At 42.7% G+C, this 26,590-nt stretch overlaps 1 protein-coding gene across 1 annotated transcript in view; it reads left to right on the top strand.

Moving 5' to 3' along the window:
• The window catches only part of LOC118385715 (relaxin receptor 2-like), a 297,386-nt gene that overhangs the window by 256,359 nt on the left and 14,437 nt on the right, over window positions 1-26,590 (top strand). The window contains exons 16-21 of the mRNA XM_052520430.1: window positions 13,508-13,653; window positions 14,436-14,531; window positions 16,360-16,528; window positions 17,140-17,226; window positions 19,243-19,374; window positions 22,380-22,477. Of these exons, the coding sequence (XP_052376390.1) occupies window positions 13,508-13,653; window positions 14,436-14,531; window positions 16,360-16,528; window positions 17,140-17,226; window positions 19,243-19,374; window positions 22,380-22,477 (728 nt within the window). The remainder of the gene's footprint in view (window positions 1-13,507; window positions 13,654-14,435; window positions 14,532-16,359; window positions 16,529-17,139; window positions 17,227-19,242; window positions 19,375-22,379; window positions 22,478-26,590) is intronic.

Raw genomic sequence — 26,590 nt, 5'->3', positions numbered from 1 at the left:
AGTGTCAAAAACAATAGCCTTAAGGTAAATGTACTTAAGTATCAAAAACAATAGCCTTAAGGTAAATGTACTTAAGTATCAAAAGTTAATGACACGTAAGAGCCATAAATCCAAAAAGAAAAACAGCCAGACCTTTTATTTTGTTTGAGCTTTTCTGAGAGGTAACAGTTGTCGTGGAAATTCATGTATACTGAGAGAGATTTGGACAATTATTCAAAAATCAATCTTTATTTAACATTGATTCATTATTGCAATATTAATTAATAATAAGCTGGTCGACCGCAGACTCTGAAGTGTGTGTCTCCGAGAGCTTAACCTTACAGACAATGCGGAGTTCTTATATAGTAGATCAAACAATGCTTAGTCATAGCTGGTTCCACCCCTCCCATGCAGATCGGGGGGCATCATAAGTCACCTCGGGTTCATCTTGTGGTTATCTGCACCTGGTGTTGTTTAATCTCCAACCGGGCTTAGATTCCCAGATGCTCGGATGATTAGGAACAATAAGGGTTTTGTTCTACTCCTCCAGGCTATCTCTATCTCGGTTATACCGACCACATCTTTTCTATGGAATGCAGTCTGAAGTTAAATCAATCAATTGTCAGCTCAAGCTCCAGAGGCCCAACTCTGTCCCACAGACACAGATGAGAGAGTACTCATCATAGCTATTCGATGCATACACAGTATTATAATATCATCTTGTAAATTGTCCATCGCAGTTTTACGGATGCAAGAAGAGCTCAGATTATTATTTATTTTTATTTTTATGTGGATTCTCAAATAGGCAACAACTTCAAAATACATCTCTTATAGACAAAATAGAAGTATGCCTTAATGAAGGAATATAGCCAGTAAACGTAAGACAATCACTGTCACTTTGCTTTAGAAACAACATCCTATAATAGAACCCTATACAGAAATCTTTTTTTCAAGTAGGAACATGAGGACATCGCCACTGTTGGAACTGCATTAGAAATCAGGGTGTCAGGTCATGTCTTTGTAACAAGGACACCTAGAACTTGTGAATTTAAACATAAATTAACAAAAGCGCATAAGGCATCTGTGTCCTTGGGCTTGTTTGCGTGAAGCTGTCATTACTTGAAGAATTTACGGTTCATCTTCAGTAAAGGCTGGTTTTCAAAGTTTCTGGAATCCAGCCTTGCTCTCCTGGGGCTGAAAACAAGTCCTGCAATGCTGAACAGCCTTTCACGGGCAGCTGAGACAGGTAAGGGTGTGAGACAGCTTACAGATGTTGTCTTACCCATTCTGACGGTGGCGTCATCCTTTGTCCACATTATTTTTTTGTATTTTTTGGGGGAGAAGGAATGCAGCTGCGATAAAGCTCAGGTTCGTGAAACATGAGGCTGAAGCGCTTCTTCAGTCCCAGTTGCCAGAGGCTTACAGTACCTCAGGGACTCGGTCAAGTTTTGTGATCAGCAGGTTGATAGTTGGAAGTAGCCACCCCATCTGGACATTGGTTTCAGCCTGCAGGATGTTGAGGGCCTTTGCGACTGGGCTCATGGTGGCAGCATACTCTGTGAGGAAGGTGAGTTCAGCTGGATTGAACCTGTGAATAATAATAACGCTGTGTTTCCTAACCCTATATAAAGGGGACCACTAACCATTTCACCTGATTCAACTACAGTAATCAATGGCTGGATGAGTAGTTGACTAAATGGATCAATGATAGTGTATGGCTACAACATGTGAAACAGTTATAAGTCCCCAAGCAAAGGGTCAGGAAACACTGCAACCGATTTAGACAACATTCAAGACCTTAAATTATGACCAAATAATACATCATCCTTACTAACATTGGAACCTCGAAGTCTGTGCAGAGAACTCTGACGACCGCCTCTCCTTTGTCTTTGACGATCCTCAGGAGTTCCACCTTGTAGCATTCGGGCGCATCAGCTTGTACTGAAATCCATCATCTTCATTCAGGATCATTGCCACATCAACAAACTCCACTCCTTCACTCTCCTATTGTTCCTCTTAACCATCTTCCTGTCTTGGCTGATCTGCTGCACCACTCGCTGCTTCCACTGTCTCGTTGTTTTCATCTTCTCCAAAAAACTTGGAGAGCTTTCAAGAAGTTGGAACCTTTGTCTGTTGTTGTTCTCACAATTCAAAATCAGAATGGATGTCATTTAGGGTGCCTGTCAACACATTAATAAATCCTCTTTGGGCTGACATCCTGTTAACGGGATGATATTACAACAGCCAGTGAAAGTGCAGGGCGCAAAATTCAAAACATCATAAATCTCATAATTAAAATTCCTCAAACATACATGTATCTCATACCATTTTAAAGGTAATCTTGTTGTTAATCCCACCACAGTGTCCGATTTGAAATATGCTTTACAGCAAAATCACCACAAACGATTGTTAGGTCACCACCAAACGACAATAAACACAGCCATTTTTTCCAGCCAAAGAGAGGAGTCACAAAAAGCACAAATAGAGATAAAACTAATCACCAACCTTTGATGATCTTCATCAGATGACACTCATAGGACTTCATGTTACACAATACATGTATGTTTTGTTTGATAAAGTTCATATTTATCCAAATATGAGTTTACATTGGCGTGTTACATTCACTAGTTCCAAAAACATCCAGTGATTTTGCATAGCCACATCATTACACATAAATACTCATCATAAATGTAGATGATAATACAAGTTATATATATGGAATTATAGATATACCTCTCCTTAATGCAACCGCTGTGCCTGATTTCAAAAAAACTTTACGGAATAAGCAAACCATGCAATAATCTGAGACGGCGATCAGAAAAATAGTCACAATAGCCACCATGTTGGCTTCAACATAAACAAGAAATTACATGATAAATACTCCCTTACTTTGATGATCTTCATCAGAAAGCACTCCAGGAATCCTAGGTCCACAATTTATGTTTGTTTTGTTCGATAATGTCCGTTATTTATGGCCAAATACCTCCTTTTGTTAGCGCGTTTGGTATACATATCTAAATGCTCATTCTGGTAAGCGTTACGTCGGACAAAAACTTCAAAAGTTATATTACAGGTCGAAGAAACATTTCAAACTAAGCACAGAATCAATCATTAGGATGTTTTTAACATATAGCTTCAATAAAGTTCCAACCGGAGTATTCCTTTGTGTCTTCATGAGCAATGGAACGCAAGTGGATACCATGAGGAATGCGCGTGATCAGAAAATGGCTGACTGCCAGTCACCTGATACATTCTGCTTTCATTCAGTCCCACTACACAGTAGAAGTCTCATTCAAATGTCTATAGACGGTTGACATCTAGTGGAAGTCCTAGGAAGTGCAAAATCATTCATATCTCAAGGGGATTTCAATGGGAACTGTGGTGAATACATACCAACCTCAGAATTCCCACTTCCTGTTTGGATTTCTCCTCAGGATTTTGCCTGCCATATGAGTTCTGTTATACTCACACACATCATTCAAACAGTTTTAGAAACTTCAGAGTTTTCTATACAATACCAATAATGATATGCATATATTGGCAACTGAGACTGAGGAGCGGGCCGTTTACTTTGGGCAACTTATTCCTCCAAGCTACTCAATACTGCCCCCAGCCATAAGAAGTTAAAGGTGTGCGATCCTCTCAACCGTTTACAGGCCAGGGTTGCAGAGCATCTGTTGAGACTGTCAGGGTCTATCCAGTGGGCTGTAACACCAATGAAGCTCCGTCTTCTTTGCCAGACCAGCAGTCGGTGGTGGTGACGATGTAGTCAACTCCTCTCATGGTCTCAGTCACCGCCTTCTTTATTTCCTTGGAGGCTTCATTAATCCTGGATCACAGTGGAACCTTGATAAGAGTTAGGCGGCAGATCCTGGACAAACTCTCTGAACAGTTCTTGTTCAATAGTGAATTGTTGGAGCCCTTGGATCACATACTTGACCACAGCTTTGTCAATGGATTTTTGAGACACTGTCTTCAGTAATGTGCTCTGCTTGATGGTGGAGGGAGTCTCAGGGGCACCTTTTCTCTTCAGTGTTTGCTGTAAGTAATCAATATTTCTTAAGAAGGTGTACATTATTTTTCTGAAATAATAAAAAACAGAAAAGTGAAAGACAGTTACTTAGCTAGATAACTACCATCATCAAATACTTAAGGTATAGGATCCTAATTCTAAAATTCTAATAAACATTAGTTAAGTGAGTGACCAACATTTAATATTACAATGTGGAAAAAACTATGTTAATTGATCTAGCTAGTAGGTTACGTCAATAACTTAAGTCTACAGTAATTAGCTAGGTAAGAACAACTTTATCAACTAACACAATGAGGAAAAAACTATGTTAATGTCACGCCTTGGTCTTAGTGTTTTGTGTTTTCGTTGATTGTTTGGTCAGGCCAGGGTGTGACATGGGTTTGTTTTGTTGTATTTCGTATTGGGGTTTTGTGGTTATTGGGATTGCGGCTGAGTAGGGGTGTTGTATGGGCTTGGCTGCCTGAGGCGGTTCTCAATCAGAGTCAGGTGATTCTCGTTGTCTCTGATGGGGAACCGTATTTAGGTAGCCTGGGTTTCACTTTGTATTTCGTGCGTGATTGTTCCTGTCTCTGTGTAGTTTCACCAGATAGGCTGTAATTAGGTTTTCACGTTCCGTTTGGTTGTTCTGCTTTTGTATAAGTTATTTCGTGTATCGCTCTTCATTTATTAAAGTCATGAGTAACCACCACGCTGCATTTCGGTCCGACTCTCTTTCTACAAACGAAGAACGCCGTTACAGTTAATTGATCTAGCTAGTAGGTTACGTCAATAACTTAAGTCTACAGTAATTAGCTAGGTAAGAACAACTTTATCAACTAACACAAGGAATAGATAACCAGGTGTTTAGAGAAAAGGTATTTGGCTAGACTAAAGTTAGCTGATTAAAATGTGTCCAGATTCAGAAACTACTAGTTAGCTAGCTTGTCGACAAGCTAGTTAGCCCATGTCAGTTTAGTTAGATTGCGTTATCTAACAAGGTTCTGAATCTGGGTATATTTTAGCCAGCTAAAGTAGGTAGCTACTAGCTCGTGAACTATTTAGGTATAGGATTAGCTAGCATCAACTAATACTGCTTCCTGCATTAGCAAATGTGGGTTAGCTAATGTTAGCTAGCATGCAAATTAGAATGCTAATGTTATTCTAGCTAGCTAGTAAGCTAACAGTAGGCTTAACGTTACCTCAATGTGTTTTTATGTTAGACGGCGAGTTCTCGAACACTAGTATTTCCTGAACTTTCGGTAAACATAACAGACATTTCATCCGGTAGGATGAATCCTTCATTCCCGAGAAAAGAAAACATTTATTTTAGATACGGCCAAGGGTGTTCGTCCTCGTCAGGAGGTGGTGGTAGAGCGATGTCAGACATGCTTGTGCAATTTCGGACACACTTGGGCAAAGTGCTGCTGAGTGGATGAATATTTTGCAAGTGATAGGCTCCTGGTGGGGTTGGGAGGTTTACACTTTAGGACCCTTGGATTTGCCCAAACTGATGAAGATTGGATCAACTCTGCATGTCGTCGACCTACTGCCTTGCAAAACAAGTTCACCCATGAGTGTGTCTACTCGCCAATGTTGCTTGATTCTTTTTTCCAACATGATTTGTTGTTTTCTTCTATCTTCAGATTGATTTGATTTTGTTTGCGAGTCATGAAGGTGTCGGGGGAAATGTATGGGAGGAAATGTATACTTTTTTCATGTAATGAAGTCAAAGTCAACAGAAATATAAATAGTAAAGTACAGATACCCCCCCAAAAAAAACTTCAGTATTTGTACTTTGTTATTTTACACCACTTCCCATGGACCCGGAGCCCGTGGCTTACGCTCAGTGGTGGAAAAAGTACTCAATTGTCATACTTGAGTACAAGTAAAGATACCTAAATAGAAAATGACTCAAGTAAAAGTGAGTCACCCAGTAAAATACTACTTGAGTAAAAGTCTAAAAGTATTTGGTTTGAAATATACAAAACTATTAAAGGTAAATGAAAGTGCCCCCCCCCCCCAAAAAAAAAAGTTCATGCATTAACCATTTCAAATGTTTTATTTTAACCAGACAGCACCATTTAAAAAAAAAATTAATTATTGACGGATCGCCAAGGGCACAATCTAACACTCAGACATAATTTACAAACTAAGCATTTGTGTTTAGCGAGTCCACCAGATCAGAGGCAGTAGGGATGAGCAAGGATGCTCTCTTGATAAGTGTGTGAATCGGACCATTTTTTTCTCTCAAAATGGGTGTCAGGGAAAATGTATGGAGTAAAAAGTACATTATTTTCATTAGTGGAGTGAAGTTGGCAAAAAATATATAAATAGTAAAGTACAATACAACTACCTCCCCAAAAAACGACTTAAGTAGTACTTTACATTGTTTTTACTTAAGTACTTTACACCACTGCTTTACACCCTTCCGTCCACAACACCCGAGCAAAACCCAGCCTACTTGAATGTAATAGCGCTCACCTTTGTCCCTAGTGGTGGCATCTCCCGACCTCCTGGGGACCTGGCTGGAAATTGAATTTCAAAGTTGATTTAGAGCAACCTGGCTGCTAATCCAACCTCTATTTATCTTTCTCTCTGTCACCCTCTCTCAATTAAATTATATCCAAAGTGCTTTATTGGCTTGGGAAACATATATACTCAGCCACACCGTCTCGTACCGGTTCTTCTGGAATGGAAATGTTGCTCAATTGGTATCAAGGGACCTAACGTGTTCCAGGAAAACATTCCCCACTACATTCCACCACCGCCACCAGGCAGGATGGGGCCATGGACTCACGCTGCTTACACCAAATCCTGACTCTGCCATCAGCACGACACAACAGGAAATGGGATTCATCAGACTAGGCAATGTTTTCTACTCCTCAATTGTCCAGTGTTGGGAATCGCCTGCCCACTGGTGTCACTTCTTGTTGTTTTTAACTGGTTGGAATGGAACCCAGTGTGGTCGTCTGCTGCAATTGTCCATCCGTGACGAAGACCGACCATTCTGCACACCATTGTTGTACTGCGCCGTTATTTGACTGTTTGTGGCCCGCCTGTTAGCTTGCTATTCCCCTTCGACACCTCTCATCAACGAGCTGGTTTCGCCCACAGGACTGCCGCTGACTGGATGCTCTTTCTTTTCTTCTTCACCATTCTCGGTAAACCCTAAATATTATGGTGCGTGAAAATCCCGGGAGACCGGCCGTTTCGGAGATACTGGAACTGGCGAGCCTGGCACCGACCATCATACCATGATCAAAGTTGCTTAGGTCACTCGTTTTGCCCGTTCTAACATTCAATTGAACAGTAACTGAATGCCTTGATGCCCGTCTCTATGCTTTATATAGCAAGCCACGGTCACGTGACTCACTGTCTATAGGAGCGAACCATTTTTTGTGAACGGGGGTGGTGTATGTTTACATTGCCAATGCAACTGAAATAGACAATAAACAAAAGTAAAATAACCAATCAGAAATTAACAGTAAACATTACACACAAAAGTTTCTAAAGAATAGAGACATTTCAAATGTTATATATTTGGTTTATGTACAGTGTTGTAACAATAAGCAAATAGTTGAAGAATGAAAGGGAAAATAAATAAACAAATGGGTTAATAAATAAATAAAATAAGCATAAATATGGGTTGTATTTACAATGTTGTTTGTTCTTCACTGGTTGCCCTTTTCTTGTGGCAACAGGTCACAAATCTTTCTGCTGTGATGACACACTGTGGTATTTCACCTAATTGGTATGGAAGTTTGTCAAAATTTGATTTATTTCCTAATTATTTGTGTGTCTGTGTAATCTGAGAGAAACATGTCTCTCTAATATGGTTATACATTTGGCAGGCAGTTAGGAAGTGCAGCTCGGTTTCCACCTCATTTTGTGGGCAGTGGGCATATAGCCAGTCTTCCCTCGAGAGCAAGTTCTGCCTATGGCGACCTCTCTCAATAGCAAGGGCTATGGTCATTGAGTTTGTACATAGTCAAAGCTTTTCTTAATTTTGGGTCAGTCACAGTGGTCAAGAATTTGGCGAATATGTACTGTCTGTTTAGAGCCAAATAGCATTCCAGTTTTCTCTGTTTAAAAATTGTGTCCGGACGTTCTCTTTTTGTTTTCTCGTGATTTGGCTGGTTATAATTGTTTTGCTGTCCTGGGGTTCTGTGGGGTCTGTTTGTGTTTGTTGAACAGAGCCCCAGGACCAGCTGGCTGAGGGGGACTCTTCTCCAGATTCACCTCTCTGTAGGCCATGGCTTTGTTATGGAAGGTATGAGAATTGCTTCCTTTTAGGTAGTTCTGCTCTGCTTGTATTATTTGGTGGATAATGTTGTACACAGAATATGTTTTTGCTCAAAAGCAGAGTTTCAATTTGGTGTTTGTTTTGGTTGGTGAGGGGACCCCAGACCTCACAACCATAAAGGGAAAGGGTTCTAGAACTGATTCAAGTATTTTTATCCAGATTCTATTTGGGATGTTGAATTCTATGTTCCTTTTGATTGCGTAGAAGGCCCTTCTTGCCTTGTCTCTCAGATCATTTACAGCTGTGTGGAATTTACCTGTGGTGCTGATGTGCTCTAAGGCGGCGGTGTGTCTAGATGGAATTTGTAGTGCTTGTTCCGGTAGCTGCAACATCATTATTTCTGTATGACTGAGATTCACTGTCAATGCCCAGGTCTTACAGAATCTGTGCAGACAATCTAGGTGCAGTAGGCCCTCCTTTGTTGGCGTCAGAAGCACCAGATCATCAGCGAACAGTAGACATTTGACTTCAGATTCTAGTAGGGTGAGGCTGGGTGCTGCAGACTGTTCTAGTGCCCTTGTCAACTCATTGACATTCGGAAAGCAGTCTGACCACTTCCCTTTTTCCACATTTTGTTACATTAGAGGCTTATTCTAAAATGGATTCAATTGTTTTTTTTCCTAGTCAATCTACACACAATACCCAAAAATGACAAAGCAAAAATGCGTGGCTATTTTATTAAAAAATAAAAAACATAAATATCGTATTTACGTAAATATTTAGACCCTTTGCTATAAGACTTTAAGCTCAGGTGCATCCTGTTTCCATTGATCATCCTTGAGATGTTTCTACAACTTGATTGGGGTCCACCTTGTTGTAAATTAATTTGATTGGACATGATTTGGAAAAGCACACACCTGTCTATGTAAGGTCCCACAGTTGACAGTGCATGTCAGAGCAAAAACCAAGCCATGAGGTCGAAGGAATTGTCCGTAGAGCTCCGAGACAAGATTGTGTTGAGGCACAGATCTGGGGAAGAGTACCAAAACATTTCTGCAGCATTGAATGTCCCCATGAACACAGTGGCCTCATTCTTAAATGGAAGAAGTTTGGACTCTTCCTGGAGCCAAACTGAGCACTGGGGGGAGAAGGGCCTTGGTCAGGGAGGTCACTCTGACAGAGCTCCAGAGCTCCTCTGTGTAGTTGGCAAACCAGCACTCCACCAATCAGGCCTTTATGGTAGAGTGGCCAGATTGAAGCCACTCCTCAGTAAAAGGCACATGACAGCCTGCTTGGAGTTTGCCAAAAGGAACCTAATGGACTCTGACTATGAGAAACAAGATTCTCTGGACTGATGAAACCAAGCTTGAACGCTTTGGCCTGAATACTAAGTGTCACATCTGGAGGAAACCTGGCACCATCCCTACAGTAAAGCATGTTGGTGGCAGCATCATGCTATAGGGATGTTTTTCAGCCTCAGGGACTTGGAGAATAGTCAGGATCACGGCAAAGATGAACAGAGCAAAGTACAGAGATCCTTGATGAAAACCTGCTCCAGACTGCTCAGGACCTCAGAATGGGGCAAATGTTCACCTTCCAACAGGACAACGACCCTATGCACACAGCCAAGACAAGGAGGAGTAGCTTCGGGACAAGAAAATGGAGAGTTTGTCACGATCAGAAGAAATATGAACTGATTAAATGTAAAAGGTCAAAAGTTACAAAAAACCCCACCTCAGTCTTCTGAAAACCTAACCCTTAGCTAAAGTTGTATTTTTCTATGGGACAATTACACAAATGTTAATGCAAATATAAACCAGACTGGCTTTCCGAGTGTTGTTGGGTGTTCCTGAGGGGTCTAGCTTCAGTCCTGACTTAAATTAGCTTGAAAATCAGAGACAAAGTTTGAATATTGCTGTCCATCAACGATTCCCAAACAAATTTAACAGGCTTGAGCAATTTTGACGAAAACAATGAATATAGGTTGTCCTAAGAGTAGTGCAAAGTTGGTAGAATATTATTCCAAATGTTTGCTGTAATGGCTGCCAAAGGTGCTTTAATCAAGTATTCATGTGAAAAAGAGGTGTGATGATGATCCCTAATCAAGACATCAAGTATCCATGTGAAAAGAGGTGTGATGATCATGTGAAAAAGAGGTGTGATGATCCCTAATCAAGACATCAAGTATCCATGTGAAAAGAGGTGTGATGATGATCCCTAATCAAGACATCAAGTATTCATGTGAAAAGAGGTGTGATGATGATCCCTAATCAAGACATCAAGTATTCATGTGAAAAGAGGTGTGATGATGATCCCTAATCAAGACATCTTTGAAAAGAGGGTTGATGATTTTGTTGTTGGTGATTTCAAGACTTCATTTGGAAAATGTGATAATCCCTAATCAAGACACAACTTTCTTACATTTTGAAAAAATGTGGAGAAGGTTCTTTTTGTGTTTTCCTTCATTTGGAAAATGTATAATCTACAACTTTCTTTCTGTAGATCTGTAAAATTACATTTTACGGCAGCAAAATGTGAAAAAATATTCAAGGGGGTGTAGAATTTCTGTAGGCACAGTATGTTGAAGAGGGTGGGGCTCAAGCTGCATCCCTGTCTCAACCCATGACCCCGAGGAAAAAAATCTGTGTGTTTTACCAGCACACTTGTTGTTTGTGTACATGGATTTTATAATGTTGTATGTTTTACCCCAACATCGCTTTCCATCAATTTATATAGTAGACCTTCATGTCATATTGAGTTCTGCAAAGCAGGAGAATACTTTACTTTTGTTTTGGTTTGTTTGTTTGTCAATTAGGGTGCAAGGTAAATATGTGGTCTTTTGTACGGTAAGTCGGTTAAAACCCAATTTGACATTTGCTCAGGACGTTGTTTTCACTGAGGAAACATAGGAGTTTGCTGTTAATGATAATGCAGAGGATTTTCCCAAGGTTGCTGTTGATATATCCCACAGTAATTATTGGGGTCGAATTTCTCTCCACTTTTGTGGATTGGGGTGATCAGTACGTGGTTCCAAATATTGGGGAATATGCCAGACCTGAGGATGATGTTAAAGTATAGCCAATTTAAATTTGTGGTCTGTATATTTTATCATTTAATTTTGGATACCATCAACACCACAGGCCTTTTTGGGTTGGAGGGTTTGTATTTTGTCCTGTAGTTCAATGTAATTGGAGAATCTAGTGGGTTCTGGTAGACTTTAATAGCTGATTCTAACATTTGGTATTTGATCATGTAAATGATCATGTAAATGTTTTTGCTGTTTGTTCTTTGTTATAGAGCCAAAAAGATTGGAGAAGTGGTTTATCCACACATCTCCATTTTGGATAGATATTTATGTTTGTTTGTTTAATGTGTTCCAATGTTCCCAGAAGTCGTTAGATTCTATCGATTCTTCAATTACATTGAGCTGATCTCTGACGTGCTGTTCCTTCTTTTTCCGCGGAGTATTTCTGTATTGTTTTAGTAATTCACCATAGTGAAGGTGTAGACTCAGGTTTACTGGGTTTTCTGTTTTTGGTTGGACAGGTTGCTCAATTTCTTTCTTACGGTTTTGCATTCCTCCTCAAACCATTTGCCAAATGTTGTAATACATTTTTTTGGTTGTCTGCTTGAAATTTATTGATTTGTTAAGAAAGCTGAGAGGTCAAATAAAAAGTTTAGGCTTTCTACATGCAAGTTTACACCTTCTGTATTGCAGTGAAACCATTATGTCCAGGAAATTGTCTAGAAGGATTGGATTTATTGTTGCCCGATAGTTTCTTATTATTATTCAGTTCCTTTGGCTTTGATGCCTCATGATTGAGTATTGCTTTGTTCAAGTAGACTGATTTTACTGTGATCTGATAGGGGTGTCAGTGGGCTGACTGTGAACGCTCTGAGAGACTCCGGGTTGAGGTCAGTGATAAAGCAGTCTAACATAGCTATAGGTGTATCTACCATAGGAGTCCCCTGGAAGCCTACCATTGACTATGTACATACCCAGGATGTAACAGAGCTATAGGTGTACCGACCATAGGAGTCCCCTAGAAGCCTACCATTGACTATGTACATACCCAGGATGTAACAGAGCTATAGGTGTACCTACCATAGGAGTCCCCTTCAAAGCCTACCATTGACTATGTACATACCCAGGATGTAACAGAGCTATAGGTGTACCTACCATAGGAGTCCCCTTCAAAGCCTACCATTGACTATGTACATACCCAGGATGTAACAGAGCTATAGGTGTACCTACCATAGGAGTCCCCTCTAAGCCTACCATTGACTATGTACATACCCAGGATGTAACAGAGCTATAGGTGTACCTACTATAGGAGTCCCCTCGAAGCCTTCCATTGACTATGTACATACCCAGGATGTAACAGCGCTATAGGTGTACCTACCATAGGAGTCCCCTCGAAGCCTACCATTGACTATGTACATACCCAGGATGTAACAGAGCTATAGGTGTACCTACCATAGGAGTCCCCTCGAAGCCTACCATTGACTATGTACATACCCAGGATGTAACAGAGCTATAGGTGTACCTACCATAGGAGTCCCCTTCAAAGCCTACCATTGACTATGTACATACCCAGGATGTAACAGAGCTATAGGTGTACCTACCATAGGAGTCCCCTTCAAAGCCTACCATTGACTATGTACATACCCAGGATGTAACAGAGCTATAGGTGTACCTACCATAGGGGTCCCCTTCAAAGCCTACCATTGACTATGTACAGACCCTGCATGTGACATAGCTGCAAGAGTTGTGACCCATTTTCTTGTTGGTTGTTTTGTGGTAAATTTGGGAGGGAATGCTGTCACCTCCAGGTAGGTGCTTGTCCCTCTGTGTGCTGAGGGTGTCAGGTTCTTGTCCAGCTCTGACATTTAGGTCGCTATTGTTAGGTTCTAATTCTCAGAGTAAAAAAAAAAAGCTTAACGAAAGTTTATTCTGTCATATTTAATCCAGAATCCAACACCATATACTAGTACATGTCCCTGGGCATAGACATGATCACCCTTTAGGATAGAGAATATGTCTTCATTAAAGTATGGGGATTCTAGTGGGGGGATATAGCTAGCAAAAAGGAGGACATTTTTCTCTGTTAAGATTATTTCCTTTTTGATTTCTTATTCTCTTTCTCACCGTCTCTCTCGCAACACAAGACAAAGTACCCAGATACAATCTTGAACTCTTTGAACCCATGGCAAAAATGATACAGTCAGTGAGAATGTATTAGAGTTCTCTCTCTCTCTCTCTCTCTCCCCAGGTGCAGACTGTCTGATGGGTGTGTACCTGTTCTTTGTTGGTGTGTTTGACGTGAAGTTCCGAGGGGAGTACAATCGGAACGCTCTCCTGTGGATGGAGAGTGTGGAATGTCGAACCATCGGATTCCTGGCTATGCTCTCCTCAGAGGTGAATTAACACGCGCGTACACACAGACACGCCTGTGGATGGAGAGAAAGTCCTCAGAGGTACAATGAGAATAATGAGTATAGTTATTGGTGTCAAATTATAGACCATAAATTAAGAATCCCGGAGTGAATTTTTTATATATTTCTCTGCTCTCGTTCTGATTCTTCCAGAACGTCATGTCCTGTCTGCAGGCTAACTCACAATGTCCTGAATATATTTTCTCTCCCAATAAATTTCTGTCTGAGGAAGTGTTCCAAAGGGTAACCTACCCTCAATGTAGTGCACTACTTTAGGGTGCAATGTGGTGTGCCAGTTGGGACGCACAAAACTGGCAGCCCAAGCTGTTTCCCCTGAAGAAGTCTGGAGGATCACGATGTTCTTGTAGTCCCAGTCTGTTTGTGCCATCATGCCAAATCATTGTCACTCATTAGGTCCCGGTCTGTTTGGCAGGGCAATTCCATAGTCGGCAAGAAAGTAGAAACAGAGTGCCAGTCCACTGTTCTACTACAGAGTCCACTGTTCTACTACAGAGTCCACTGTTCTACTACAGGAATCAGTTGTCTTGACCTCTTGTAATGCTGTATCTGCAGGTATCATTTCTGTTTCTGATCTATCTGACAAGGAAGAGCGAGAGACACTGAGACAGAGTGTGTGTTTGTAACTGTAATACTGCATGTTACAGATATCAGTTTTGTTGTTCACCTACCTGACTGTTGAGAGACAGAGACAGAGACAGAGACAGAGACAAAGTGTATGTTTGTAACTGTGGTGCTGTCTTCCAGGTATCAGTTCTGCTGCTGACCTACCTGACTATGGAGAAGTTCCTGGTCATAGTGTTTCCCTTCAGCCACCTGAGACCTGGTAAACTACAGACTGTGGTGAGTCACACTATGCCTGCTTATGACGTTACTTGTGCCCTCCTTCAACAGGACAAACTACTTAATCTGCTATATCAGGTTATACTGTATATCTGATTACCAGGTAAACTACAGACTGAGTCTGTCAGCTGGTGACTTTATACACAAGCACTGCTGCACCATCTGTGGCCATTATGTTGATCTATCTGTGACTCGTTTCAGGAAACTAGGTATATGTCGAGCATCACTACTTCACAAGACATGCATTTCAACGTAAACATGATTTTTTTTTATCAAAATGCGGCAAAATTTGGCAGAAATGCTTTCTGGAACATGTACCTTAATAAGAAACATGTACCTTAAACCTCTCTGGCCAAAAGCCAGTGAAAATGCAGAGCGCCAAATTCAAATAAATTACTATGAAAATCAAACTTTCGTTAAATCACACATGCAAGATAGCAAATTAAAGCTACACTTGTTTTGAATCCAGCCAACATGTCATATTTCAAAAAAGATTTTCGGTGAAAGCAAATTATGCTATTATCTGAGGATAGCACCTCCGTAAACTGGTAAATAATGAACTTGTTGTGAGTTTATTTTCCTGTAATAATGAATCAACTTTGCTAAAGTTAAGATGCTGTCAGCTATATGATACAGTCATTATTTGAATTGGCTAGCCAGCTAACTTAACGATCGCTAACTAGCTAGCTAACAAGCTAGAAACTAACCAAACCATTGTTTAGAAAGTTGCTTTTAGTTGCCTGTTTTACTAGATTGACATATACTAAATTCATTTTGAAATAAATGGACTTATTGGTGCTAAAATCCACCAGTTATGATGTTTTGGACCATCGGGCTGCTGATGTCATGCAGCCTGTTGTTTTTGTGTTTATGCTTTTTCATAACGACAAGTTTGATGTCAGACGTCAATAGAATGTTCATGATGTCACTACGACAACTGTCTACAGACATGTCGATAGACGTCGTATAAACCTTTGGGCATGAAATCTTTGGTTGTTCAGCACACTACTGTACTCACTCTGTTTAGCACATGTCCTCACATGTGAATCCTTAAAGAGATGGGCGGGGATAAGGATTAAGAGGGTGTGAACGATGCTGAATGGGTGGGGCTAAGGCTTAAGAGGGTGTGAACGATGCTGAATGGGTGGGGCTAGACAAAGGGTGTGAACGATGCTGAATGGGTGTAGACAAAGAACAGAGTAGGTACTAAAACATTCAAAGGCCATTTTCTCTGGGGGCTTAAGCTTAAGAGGGTGTAAATTATGCTGAATGGGTGTAGACAAAGAAGAGCTCTCCAGTAGGTACTAAAACATTCAAAGGCCATTTTCTCAAAAGTGAGGTTACAGTGTACACAAGCCATCTAGAGGTTCCTAGCATAAATAAAATGGACAGAGCTTGGGTGGGGGCTTAAGCTTAAGAGGGTGTAAATTATGCTGAATGGGTGTAGACAAAGAAGAGCTCTCCAGTATCACACTCAAGGGCCATTTTCTCAAAAGTGGGGTTACAAAGTTATCAAATTTTCAAAGCAGAATTTCGTTCCAATTGTCCCTCAACTGTAATGTGTGATATGGCATTTTCTACCTCTGAGTCTCTACTTTTATCCAATGTAAAAAAAAAAAAACATTTTCTATTTAACTAGGCAAGTAGGATAAGAAGAATTTCTTATTTACAAAGACAACCCAATGGGAACAGTGGGTTAACTGCTTTGACCTGGGACACTTTATCAGGTAGAACAGAAAACCAGCAGTAGTCTGGACCTCTAGGGTAAGATGTGAATACTGTGCTAAGGGGCCGATAGACAGTATGTTGTACCATCTCTACCCACCAGGTGGTGCTAGTGTCTATCTGGGTGCTGGGGTTCATCATCGCTGTGGTTCCCTTGCTGAACGACGATCTGTTTGGGAACTACTATGGTCGTAATGGGGTCTGCTTCCCCCTACACTCTGACAGACAGGAGAAACCCACTGCTAAAGGATACTCTATCGGAATATTCCTTGGTACGGTGTGTGTGTGTGTGTGTGTGTGTGTGTGTGTGTGTGTGTGTGTGTGTGTGTGTGTGTGTGTGTGTGTGTGTGTGTGTGTGTGTGTGTGTGCCAGCCAGCCAGCCTGCATGGATTTCTCTCATGCACATGTGTCTCTCTGTCTCTCCCTCTCCCTCTCCCTCCCTCCCTCCCTCCCTCCCTCCCTCCCTCCCTCCCTCCCTCCCTCCCTCCCTCCCTCCCTCCCTCTCTCTCTCTCTCTCTCTCTCTCTCTCTCTCTCTCTCTCTCTCTCTCTCTCTCTCTCTCTCTCTCTCTCTCTCTCTCTCTCTCTCTCTCTCTCTCTCTCCTTCTCCCTTGCTCTCTCTAAATTGTGCAATTAAAGGGTTTGTATAAAAATATCTCAAATCTCTCTCTATGGGTCTGAACCTGTCAGCATTCCTGTTAACAGTGTTCTCCTATAAAGAGTGTGTGTGTGTGTGTGTGCATGTGTTTATTCTGCACTGTGTGTGTGTGTGTGTGTGTGTGTGTGTGTGTGTGTGTGTGTGTGTGTGTGTGTGTGTGTGTGTGTGTGTGTGTGTGTGTGTGTGTGTGTGTGTGTGTGTGTGTGTGTGTGTGTGTGTGTCCATAGGTCTGAACCTGGTAGCCTTCCTGGTGATCGTGTTCTCCTACTCCTCCATGTTCTACTCCATCTATAAGACTGGAATCAATGCTACAGGTACAGTAATACTTACAGTGCTTTCAGAAAGTATTCATAACTCTGGACTTGTTCTACATGTTGTGTTACAGCCTGAATTCAAAATGGACTAAATAGATGTTTTCTCACCCATCTACACACATGATCCCATAATGACATCACAATACCCCATAATAACATCACAATACCCCATAATGACATCACAATATCCCATAATGACAAAGTGAAAATGTGTTTTTAGACATTTTTGCACATTTATTAAAAATGAAATGCAGAAATATCTCATGTACATAAGTATTCACACTCCTGAGAGTGTTAGAATCACCTTTGACAGTGATTACAGCTGTGAGTCTTTCTGGGTCTCTAAGAGCGTTGCACACCTGGATTGTACAATATTTGCACTTTATTATACAAAACAATATGCACGCTCAATCAAGTTGGTTGTTGACCATTGCTAGACAGCCATTTCCAAGTCTTGCCATAGATTTTCAAGCCGATTGAAGTCAAAACTGAAATTAGGCCACTCAGGAGCATTATTTTTTTGTACGCTTTAAAAAAAATGTAAATACAAAACATACACGTACAAACACAAGCAAACATCAATGACGTCACCCTGCCTTGACCCACCAGCTCACACTCCCTTCTCCAGTGCCCGCATCACACTCCGACTCATGACCTCAAACTGCATCCGTTTGTTTCTCTCCCTTGCCTACGGATTTTCAACATTTAGAAGAATCAATGTGTACACTCAGTGGGGAACGACTCATAGTAATGGCCGGAACAGAACATATGGAATGGCAACAAACACCCAGAAACTGTGTGTTTGATCTATTTGATTCCATTCCACTGATTCCGCTCCAGTCATTACTAAATGCCAAATCTCCCCAATTAAGGTGCCACCAACCTATGACTCATGCTGTTTACGCCAAATCCTGACTCTGTCATCAGTATGACGCAACAGAAACCAGGATTCGTCAGACCAGGTGATGTTTTTCTACTGGAGCCACTTCTTGTTTTAGCTGATAGGAGTGGAGCCCGGCGTGGTCGTCTGCCCATCCTCGACAAGGACCAACGAGTGGAGCCCGGCGTGGTCGTCTGCCCATCCGCGACAAGGACCAACGAGTGGAGCCCGGCGTGGTCGTCTGCCCATCCGCGACAAGGACCAACGAGTGGAGCCCGGCGTGGTCGTCTGCCCATCGAGTGGAGCCCGGCGTGGTCGTCTGCCCGCGACAAGGACCAACGAGTGGAGCCCGGCGTGGTCGTCTGCCCCTCCGCGACAAGGACCAACGAGTGGAGCCCGGCGTGGTCGTCTGCCCGTCCGCGACAAGGACCAACGAGTGGAGCGAACCAAGATTCTGCACCACTTTTGTACTGCTCCGTTATCTGCCTGTTTGTGGCCTGCCTCTTCTTACCGATTCTTGCCATTCTCCTTCCACCTCTCATCAACTAGCAGTTTTCGTCCCCAGGACTGCCACTGACTGGATGTTTTTTTGTTTGTAGCACCATTCTCGGTAAACCCTTGACACTGTCGTGCGTGAAAATCCCAGGAGGATGGCCGTTTCTGAGATACTGGAACTGGCACCGAAGATCATACCACGCTCAAAGTCTCTTAGGTCACTCGCTTTGCCCATTCTGATGTTCAATAAAACAGTAACTGAATGCCTCAATGCCTGTGTGCCTGCTTTATCTAGCAAGCCACGGCCACGTGACTCAATGTGTGTAGGAGCGAACCTTGTGTTTTAGGTTATTGTCCTGCTGAAAGGTGAATTTGTCCCCCAGTTAGCTAACAGGCTGTTCTGTTACAGACCTGAAGAGCAGGCTACACAGAGACATTGCTGTAGCTAACAGACTGTTCAGTTACAGACCTGAGGAGCAGGCTACACAGAGACGTTGCTATAGCTAACAGGCTGTTCTGTTGCAGACCTGAGGAGCAGGCTACACAGAGACCTAGCTGTGGCTAACGGGCTGTTCTGTTACAGACCTGAAGAGCAGGCTACACAGAGACGTTGCTGTAGCTAACATGTTTTTCTGTTACAGACCTGAGGAGCAGGCTACACAGAGATGTGGCTGTAGCTAACAGGTTCTTCTTCATCGTCTTCTCTGACGCCCTCTGCTGGATCCCCATCTTCCTGGTCAAGATACTGTCCCTGCTGCAGGTCGAGATACCAGGTAAATACTGTCCCTGCTGCAGGTCGAGATACCAGGTAAATACTGTCCCTGCTGCAGGTCGAGATACCAGGTAAATACTGTCCCTGCTGTAAGTCGAGATACCAGGTAAATACTGTCCCTGCTGCAGGTCGAGATACCAGGTAAATACTGTCCCTGCTGTAAGTCGAGATACCAGGTAAATACTGTCCCTGCTGCAGGTCGAGATACCAGGTAAATACTGTCCCTGCTGTAAGTCGAGATACCAGGTAAATACTGTCCCTGTTGCAGGTCGAGATACCAGGTAAATACTGTCCCTGTTGCAGGTCGAGATACCAGGTAAATACTGTCCCTGTTGCAGGTCGAGATACCAGGTAAATACTGTCCCTGTTGCAGGTCGAGATACCAGGTAAATACTGTCCCTGTTGCAGGTCGAGATACCAGGTAAATACTGTCCCTGTTGCAGGTCGAGATATCAGGTAAATACTGTCCCTGTTGCAGGTCGAGATACCAGGTAAATACTGTCCCTGTTGCAGGTCGAGATACCAGGTAAATACTGTCCCTGTTGCAGGTCGAGATACCAGGTAAATACTGTCCCTGTTGCAGGTCGAGATATCAGGTAAATACTGTCCCTGTTGCAGGTCGAGATACCAGGTAAATACTGTCCCTGTTGCAGGTCGAGATACCAGGTAAATACTGTCCCTGTTGCAGGTCGAGATACCAGGTAAATACTGTCCCTGTTGCAGGTCGAGATACCAGGTAAATACTGTCCCTGTTGCAGGTCGAGATATAAGGTAAATACTGTCCCTGTTGCAGGTCGAGATACCAGGTAAATACTGTCCCTGTTGCAGGTCGAGATATAAGGTAAATACTGTCCCTGTTGCAGGTCGAGATATCAGGTAAATACTGTCCCTGTTGCAGGTCGAGATATCAGGTAAATACTGTCCCTGTCACAGGTCGAGATACCAGGTAAATACTGTCCCTGTCGCAGGTCGAGATACCAGGTAAATACTGTCCCTGTTGCAGGTCGAGATATCAGGTAAATACTGTCCCTGTTGCAGGTCGAGATATGAGGTAAATACTGTCCCTGTTGCAGGTCGAGATATCAGGTAAATACTGTCCCTGTTGCAGGTCGAGATATCAGGTAAATACTGTCCCTGTCGCAGGTCGAGATACCAGGTAAATACTGTCCCTGTTGCAGGTCGAGATATCAGGTAAATACTGTCCCTGTTGCAGGTCGAGATACCAGGTAAATACTGTCCCTGTCGCAGGTCGAGATACCAGGTAAATACTGTCACTGTTGCAGGTCGAGATATCAGGTAAATACTGTCCCTGTCGCAGGTCGAGATACCAGGTAAATACTGTCCCTGTTGCAGGTCGAGATACCAGGTAAATACTGTCCCTGTTGCAGGTCGAGATATCAGGTAAATACTGTCCCTGTCGTAGGTCGAGATACCAGGTAAATACTGTCCCTGTTGCAGGTCGAGATATCAGGTAAATACTGTCCCTGTTGCAGGTCGAGATATCAGGTAAATACTGTCCCTGTCGCAGGTCGAGATACCAGGTAATCATTGTTGGGGAAGCTACTCTGAAAATATAGTTTACCAAGCTATCAATTAATTTACACAGAAGTTATGCTACACTAAAACTACCCCTATGAAAAATATAGTTCACGTAACTAAAGTTCCTTTGAAAAGTAGTTCACTACATTCAAACGAATTAGTGAAAAATGATCGTATGTAAATCTCAAATGTCATAGACTATAAATTGTAACAACCGATCACTTTGGGGTGATATGTTAAAAGCCTATTAGCATCAGGCTTGATGACCCCAGTAAAAATCTCACAATTGTATTTTCAGGACAACAAGTAGAACACAAAACACGCTGAAATAATCAATTGCATTTATGAGCTTTATTGACCAATGTTACCCCCCCCCCAAAAAAAAATATGTATTTAAAGAATGCTGTAAGTACATAAATTGTTTGCTCAGTAGGAAATTAATATCCAACTAGTCAGTGACAACTGTGTGGAGGTTGGAGTTTTTGACAGCGACTATGTGAGTTTATTAATGATTATTAATGATATAGTATGTCCTGGAATTTCCTATGATCTTCTATGTAAAATAATTCATTACCTTCGAACGACTCTTGTGTGAGCGTCATGAACGGGTCATAATAGTTTGTAGCGCAAATCATTCAGACGTTACAGACATGTTTCTGAGAAGACCCGCACCAGTGCCCCTTTGGGATACACAGTAGTGTATAGTTCCAGTAGTTAGCTACACCGCTACATAGTAAAACAGTAGTGTGTAGTTCCCGTAGTTAGCTACACCGCTACATGGTAAAACAGTAGTGTGTAGTTCCAGTAGTTAGCTACACCGCTACATGGTAAAACAGTAGTGTGTAGTTCCAGTAGTTAGCTACACCGCTACATTGGTAAAACAGTAGTGTATAGTTCCAGTAGTTAGCTACACCGCTACATGGTGAAACAGTAGTGTATAGTTCCAGTAGTTAGCTACACCGCTACATGGTAAAACAGTAGTGTATAGTTCCAGTAGTTAGCTACACCGCTACATGGTAAAACAGTAGTGTATAGTTCCAGTAGTTAGCTACACCGCTACATGGTAAAACAGTAGTGTATAGTTCCAGTAGTTAGCTACACCGCTACATTGGTAAAACAGTAGTGTGTAGTTCCAGTAGTTAGCTACACCGCTACATTGGTAAAACAGTAGTGTGTAGTTCCAGTAGTTAGCTACACCGCTACATAGTAAAACAGTAGTGTGTAGTTCCCGTAGTTAGCTACACCGCTACATGGTAAAACAGTAGTGTATAGTAAAAAAAAAAAAAAAAAATTAACTAGTGGAAACACTACCTAGATTTGAATTGAGTTCACTACCACCAAGCTAACGCAAAACGAAGTTAAATTACTAGTTGACCTACATGAAGTTCACTACTCCCCAACACTGCAGTTAATACACAAGGACACACACGCACACACCTCTAACTCCCTCTCTCTCTCCCCCTCCAGGTACCATCTCATCCTGGGTGGTGATCTTTATATTACCCATCAACAGTGCCCTGAACCCTATCCTCTACACCCTGACTACCAGCTTCTTCAGAGAACAGGTAGTGGATGCATCCCAAATGGCACCCTATTTCCTGTATAGTGCACTACTTTTGATCACGACCCATGGGGCTTTAGGCACCCTATTTCCTGTATAGTGCACTACTTTTGATCACCACCCATGGGGCTTTAGGCACCCTATTTCCTGTATAGTGCACTAGTTTTGATCAGGTCCCATGGGGCTTTGGTCAAAGTAGTGCACTAAAAAGGAATAGGAGGCCATTTTGGGACGTAGCCTCCAGTGTTTTCTTTCAATTTACCTTCTACCACTGGTAAATATAATTTAAAAATATATATATATATATTTATATAAATATATATATATATATATATATTTATACATACAGTGACATGGCAGGAGATGTTTTGAAACAATTACTGCTTCGCATACAAGCCAGTGAATTAAATGCGTTACAGCTGGATGAGTTAACAGACGTGACGGGCCTGGCACAGCTCCTGCTATTTGTCCGTTACGTTTATGGGAGGTCAATTAAGGAAGACATCCTCTTCTGCAAACCACTGGAAACCAGGACAACATGAGGGGATATTTTTAAAGTACTGGACAGCTTTGTGTCATCAAATGGACTTGGTGGTCGAGATGTGTTGGTATCTGTACTGATGGCGCAAAAGCCTTGACAGGGAGACATAGTGGAGTGGTAACTACATGCAAGCAGTTGTTCCAGACGTCACTTGGGTACACTGCAGCCACTTGGGTACACTGCAGCCACTTGGGTACACTGCAGCCACTTGGGTACACTGCAGCCACTTGGGTACACTGCAGCCTCCACCGAGAGGCTCTTGCTGCCAAGCGAATGCCTGTCAGCTTGAAAGACGTTTTGGACACTACAGTGAAAATGGTTAACTTTGTATTTTCTGCACTATGCAATGATATGGCCAGCGACCATGTAACGTTTTTACAACATACAGAAGTGCCAAGTATTGATACGTTTTTTTAAAATTGAGAGACGAGCTTAAAGTTTCCTTTACTGACCATAATTTTCACTTGTCTGACTGCTTTGCATGAGGACGAGTTTATCACACGACTGGCCTACCTGGGTGATGTTTATTCTCACCTGAATGATCTGAATCAAGGATTACAGAGACTCTCCGCAACTATATTCAATGTGCGGGACAAAATTGAGGCTATGATTAAGAAGTTGGAGCTCTTTTCCTGGACAACACACAGGTCTTTCCATCATTGTATGATTTTTTGTTGTGCAAATGAACTCAAGTTTACAGACAATGTCAAACGTGATATAGCGAAGCACCTGAGTGAGCTGGGTGCGCAATTACGCAGGTACTTTCCCGAAATGGACAACACAAACTGGATTCGTTATCCCTTTCATGCCCTGCCTCCAGTCCACTTACCTATGGTATATCTGAACAAGAGATCCTCATTGAAATTGCAACAAGCGGTTCTGTGAAAATTGAATTGAATAATCAGAAGCCACTGCCAGATTTCTGGATAGAGCTGCGCTCAGAGTATCCTGTCTTGGCAAATCACCCTGTTAAGACACTGATGCCCTTTGCAACCACGTACCTATGTGAGAGTGGATTCTCGGTCCTCACTAGCATGACACCTAAATACAGGCACAGACTGTGTGTGGAAAATTATTTAATACTGGGACTCTCTCCAATACAACCCAATATTGCAGAGTTATGTGCATCATTTCAAGCACACCCTTCTCATTAACCTGTGGTGCATTATTCACAATTTTTGATAAACAAATAAGGTTTCATATGTAAGATGGCTAAATAAAGAGCAAAATGAATGATTATTATTATATTATTATTTGTGCCCTGGTCCTATAAAACCTCTTTGTCACTTCCCACGAGCCGGGTTGTGACAAACTCACACTCATTCTTATGTTTAATAAATGCATCGTATAGTGTGTGTGTGTGTGTGTGTGTGTGTGTGTGTGTGTGTGTGTGTGTGTGTGTGTGTGTGTGTGTGTGTGTGTGTGTGTGTGTGTGTGTGTGTGTGTGTGTGTGTGTGTGTGTGTGTGTGTGTGGCAGACTTACAATGATGGCAAAAAAACAACATTTGAGAGTGTGCTGACCCTGGTGCTAGAGGGGGTACAGCTGACCCTGGTGCTAGAGAGGGTACAGCTGACCCTGGTGCTAGAGAGGGTACAGCTGACCCTGGTGCTAGAGAGGGTACAGCTGACCCTGGTGCTAGAGGGGGTACAGCTGACCCTGGTGCTAGAGAGGGTACAGCTGACCCTGGTGCTAGAGGGGGTACAGCTGACCCTGGTGCTAGAGGTGGTACAGCTGACCCTGGTGCTAGAGGGGGTACAGCTGACCCTGGTGCTAGAGGGGGTACAGCTGACCCTGGTGCTAGAGGGGGTACAGCTGACCCTGATGCTAGAGGGGGTACAGCTGACCCTGGTGCTATAGGGGGTACAGCTGACCCTGGTGCTAGAGGGGGTACAGCTGACCCTGGTGCTATAGGGGGTACAGATGACCCTGGTGCTAGAGGGGGTACAGCTGACCCTGGTGCTAGAGGGGGTACAGCTGACCCTGGTGCTAGAGGGGGTACAGCTGACCCTCGTGCTAGAGGGGGTACAGCTGACCCTGGTGCTAGAGAGGGTAAAGCTGACCCTGGTGCTAGAGGGGGTACAGCTGACCCTGGTGCTAGAGGGGGTACAGCTGTCCCTGGTGCTAGAGGGGGTACAGCTGACCCTGGTGCTAGAGGGGGTACAGCTGACCCTGGTGCGAGAGGGGGTACAGCTGACCCTGGTGCTAGAGGGGGTACAGCTGACCCTGGTGCTAGAGGGGGTACAGCTGACCCTGGTGCTAGAGGGGGTACGCAGCTGGAGGCGGAATGGTAACAGGACTATAAAAAGTTTGGGAACCACTGCTCTACACGCAATACCCCATAACGACTAAGCAAAAACAGGTTTTTAGGAATTGAACACACGGACATATCACATTTACATAAGTATTCCGACCTTTTACTCAGTACTTTGTTGAAGCGCCTTTGGCAGCGATTACAGCCTAGAGTCTTGTCTGGTATGACACTACAAGCTTGGCACAGCTGTATTTGGGGAGTTTCTCTCGTTCTACTCTGCAGAACCTCAAGCTCTGTCAGGTTGAATGGGGAGAGTCGCTCCAGAGATGTTCAATATGGTTCAAGTCCGGGCTCTGGATGGGTCACTCAAGGACATTCAGAGACTTGTCCCGAAGCCATGCCTGCGTTGTCTTGGCTGTGTGCTTATGGTCGTTGTCCTACTGGAAGGAAAACCTTTGCCCCAGTCTGAGGTCCTGAGTGCTCTGGAGCATGTTGTCATCAAGGATCTCACTATACTTTGCTCTGTTCATCTTTCCCTTGATCCTGATTAGTCTCCCAGTCACTGCCGCTGAAAAACATACTCACAGCATGATGCCACCACCATGTGTCACCGTAGGGATGGTGCCAGGTTTCATCCAGACGTGATACTTGGCATTCAAGCCAAAGAGTTCAATCTTGGTTTCATCAGACCAGAGAATCTTGTTTCTCATGGTCTGAGATTCTTGAGACTCCTTTTGCGAAACTCTAAGTGGGGTTGTGCCTTTTTTTTAGAGTCTGGCCACTCTACCATAAAGGCCTGATTTGGTGGAGTGGTGGAGTGCTGCAGAGATAGTTGTCCTTCTGGAATGTTCTCCCATCTCCACAGAGGAACTCTGGAGCTCTGGGAAGAGTCTAGGTGCTTCCAAACTTCTTCCATTTAAGAAAGATTTAGGCCATTGTGTTTTTGGGGACCTTCAATGCTGCATAAATGTTTTGGTACCCTAACCCAGATCTGTGCCTCGACACAATCCTGTCTCGGAGCTCTACAGACAATTCCTTCGACCTCATGGTTTGGTTTTTGCTCTGACATACACTGTCAACTGTGGGACCTTATATAGACAGGTGTGTGCCTTTCCAAATCATGTCCAATCAATTGAATTTACCACAGGTGGACTCTGATCAAGTTGTAGAAACATGGATGACCAATGGAAACAGGATGCACCTAAGCTCAATTTCAAATCTCATAGCTAAGGGTCTGAATACTTATGTAAATCAGGTATTTCTGTCTTTATTTTTTGTATAAATTTGGAAACATTTCTAGAAACCTGTTTTTGCTTTGCTTTGT

The sequence above is a fragment of the Oncorhynchus keta genome, chromosome 6 (genome assembly GCF_023373465.1).
Source record: "Oncorhynchus keta strain PuntledgeMale-10-30-2019 chromosome 6, Oket_V2, whole genome shotgun sequence".
Taxonomy (NCBI): domain Eukaryota; kingdom Metazoa; phylum Chordata; class Actinopteri; order Salmoniformes; family Salmonidae; genus Oncorhynchus; species Oncorhynchus keta.
This window is presented reverse-complemented; position numbering and strand designations above follow the sequence as displayed.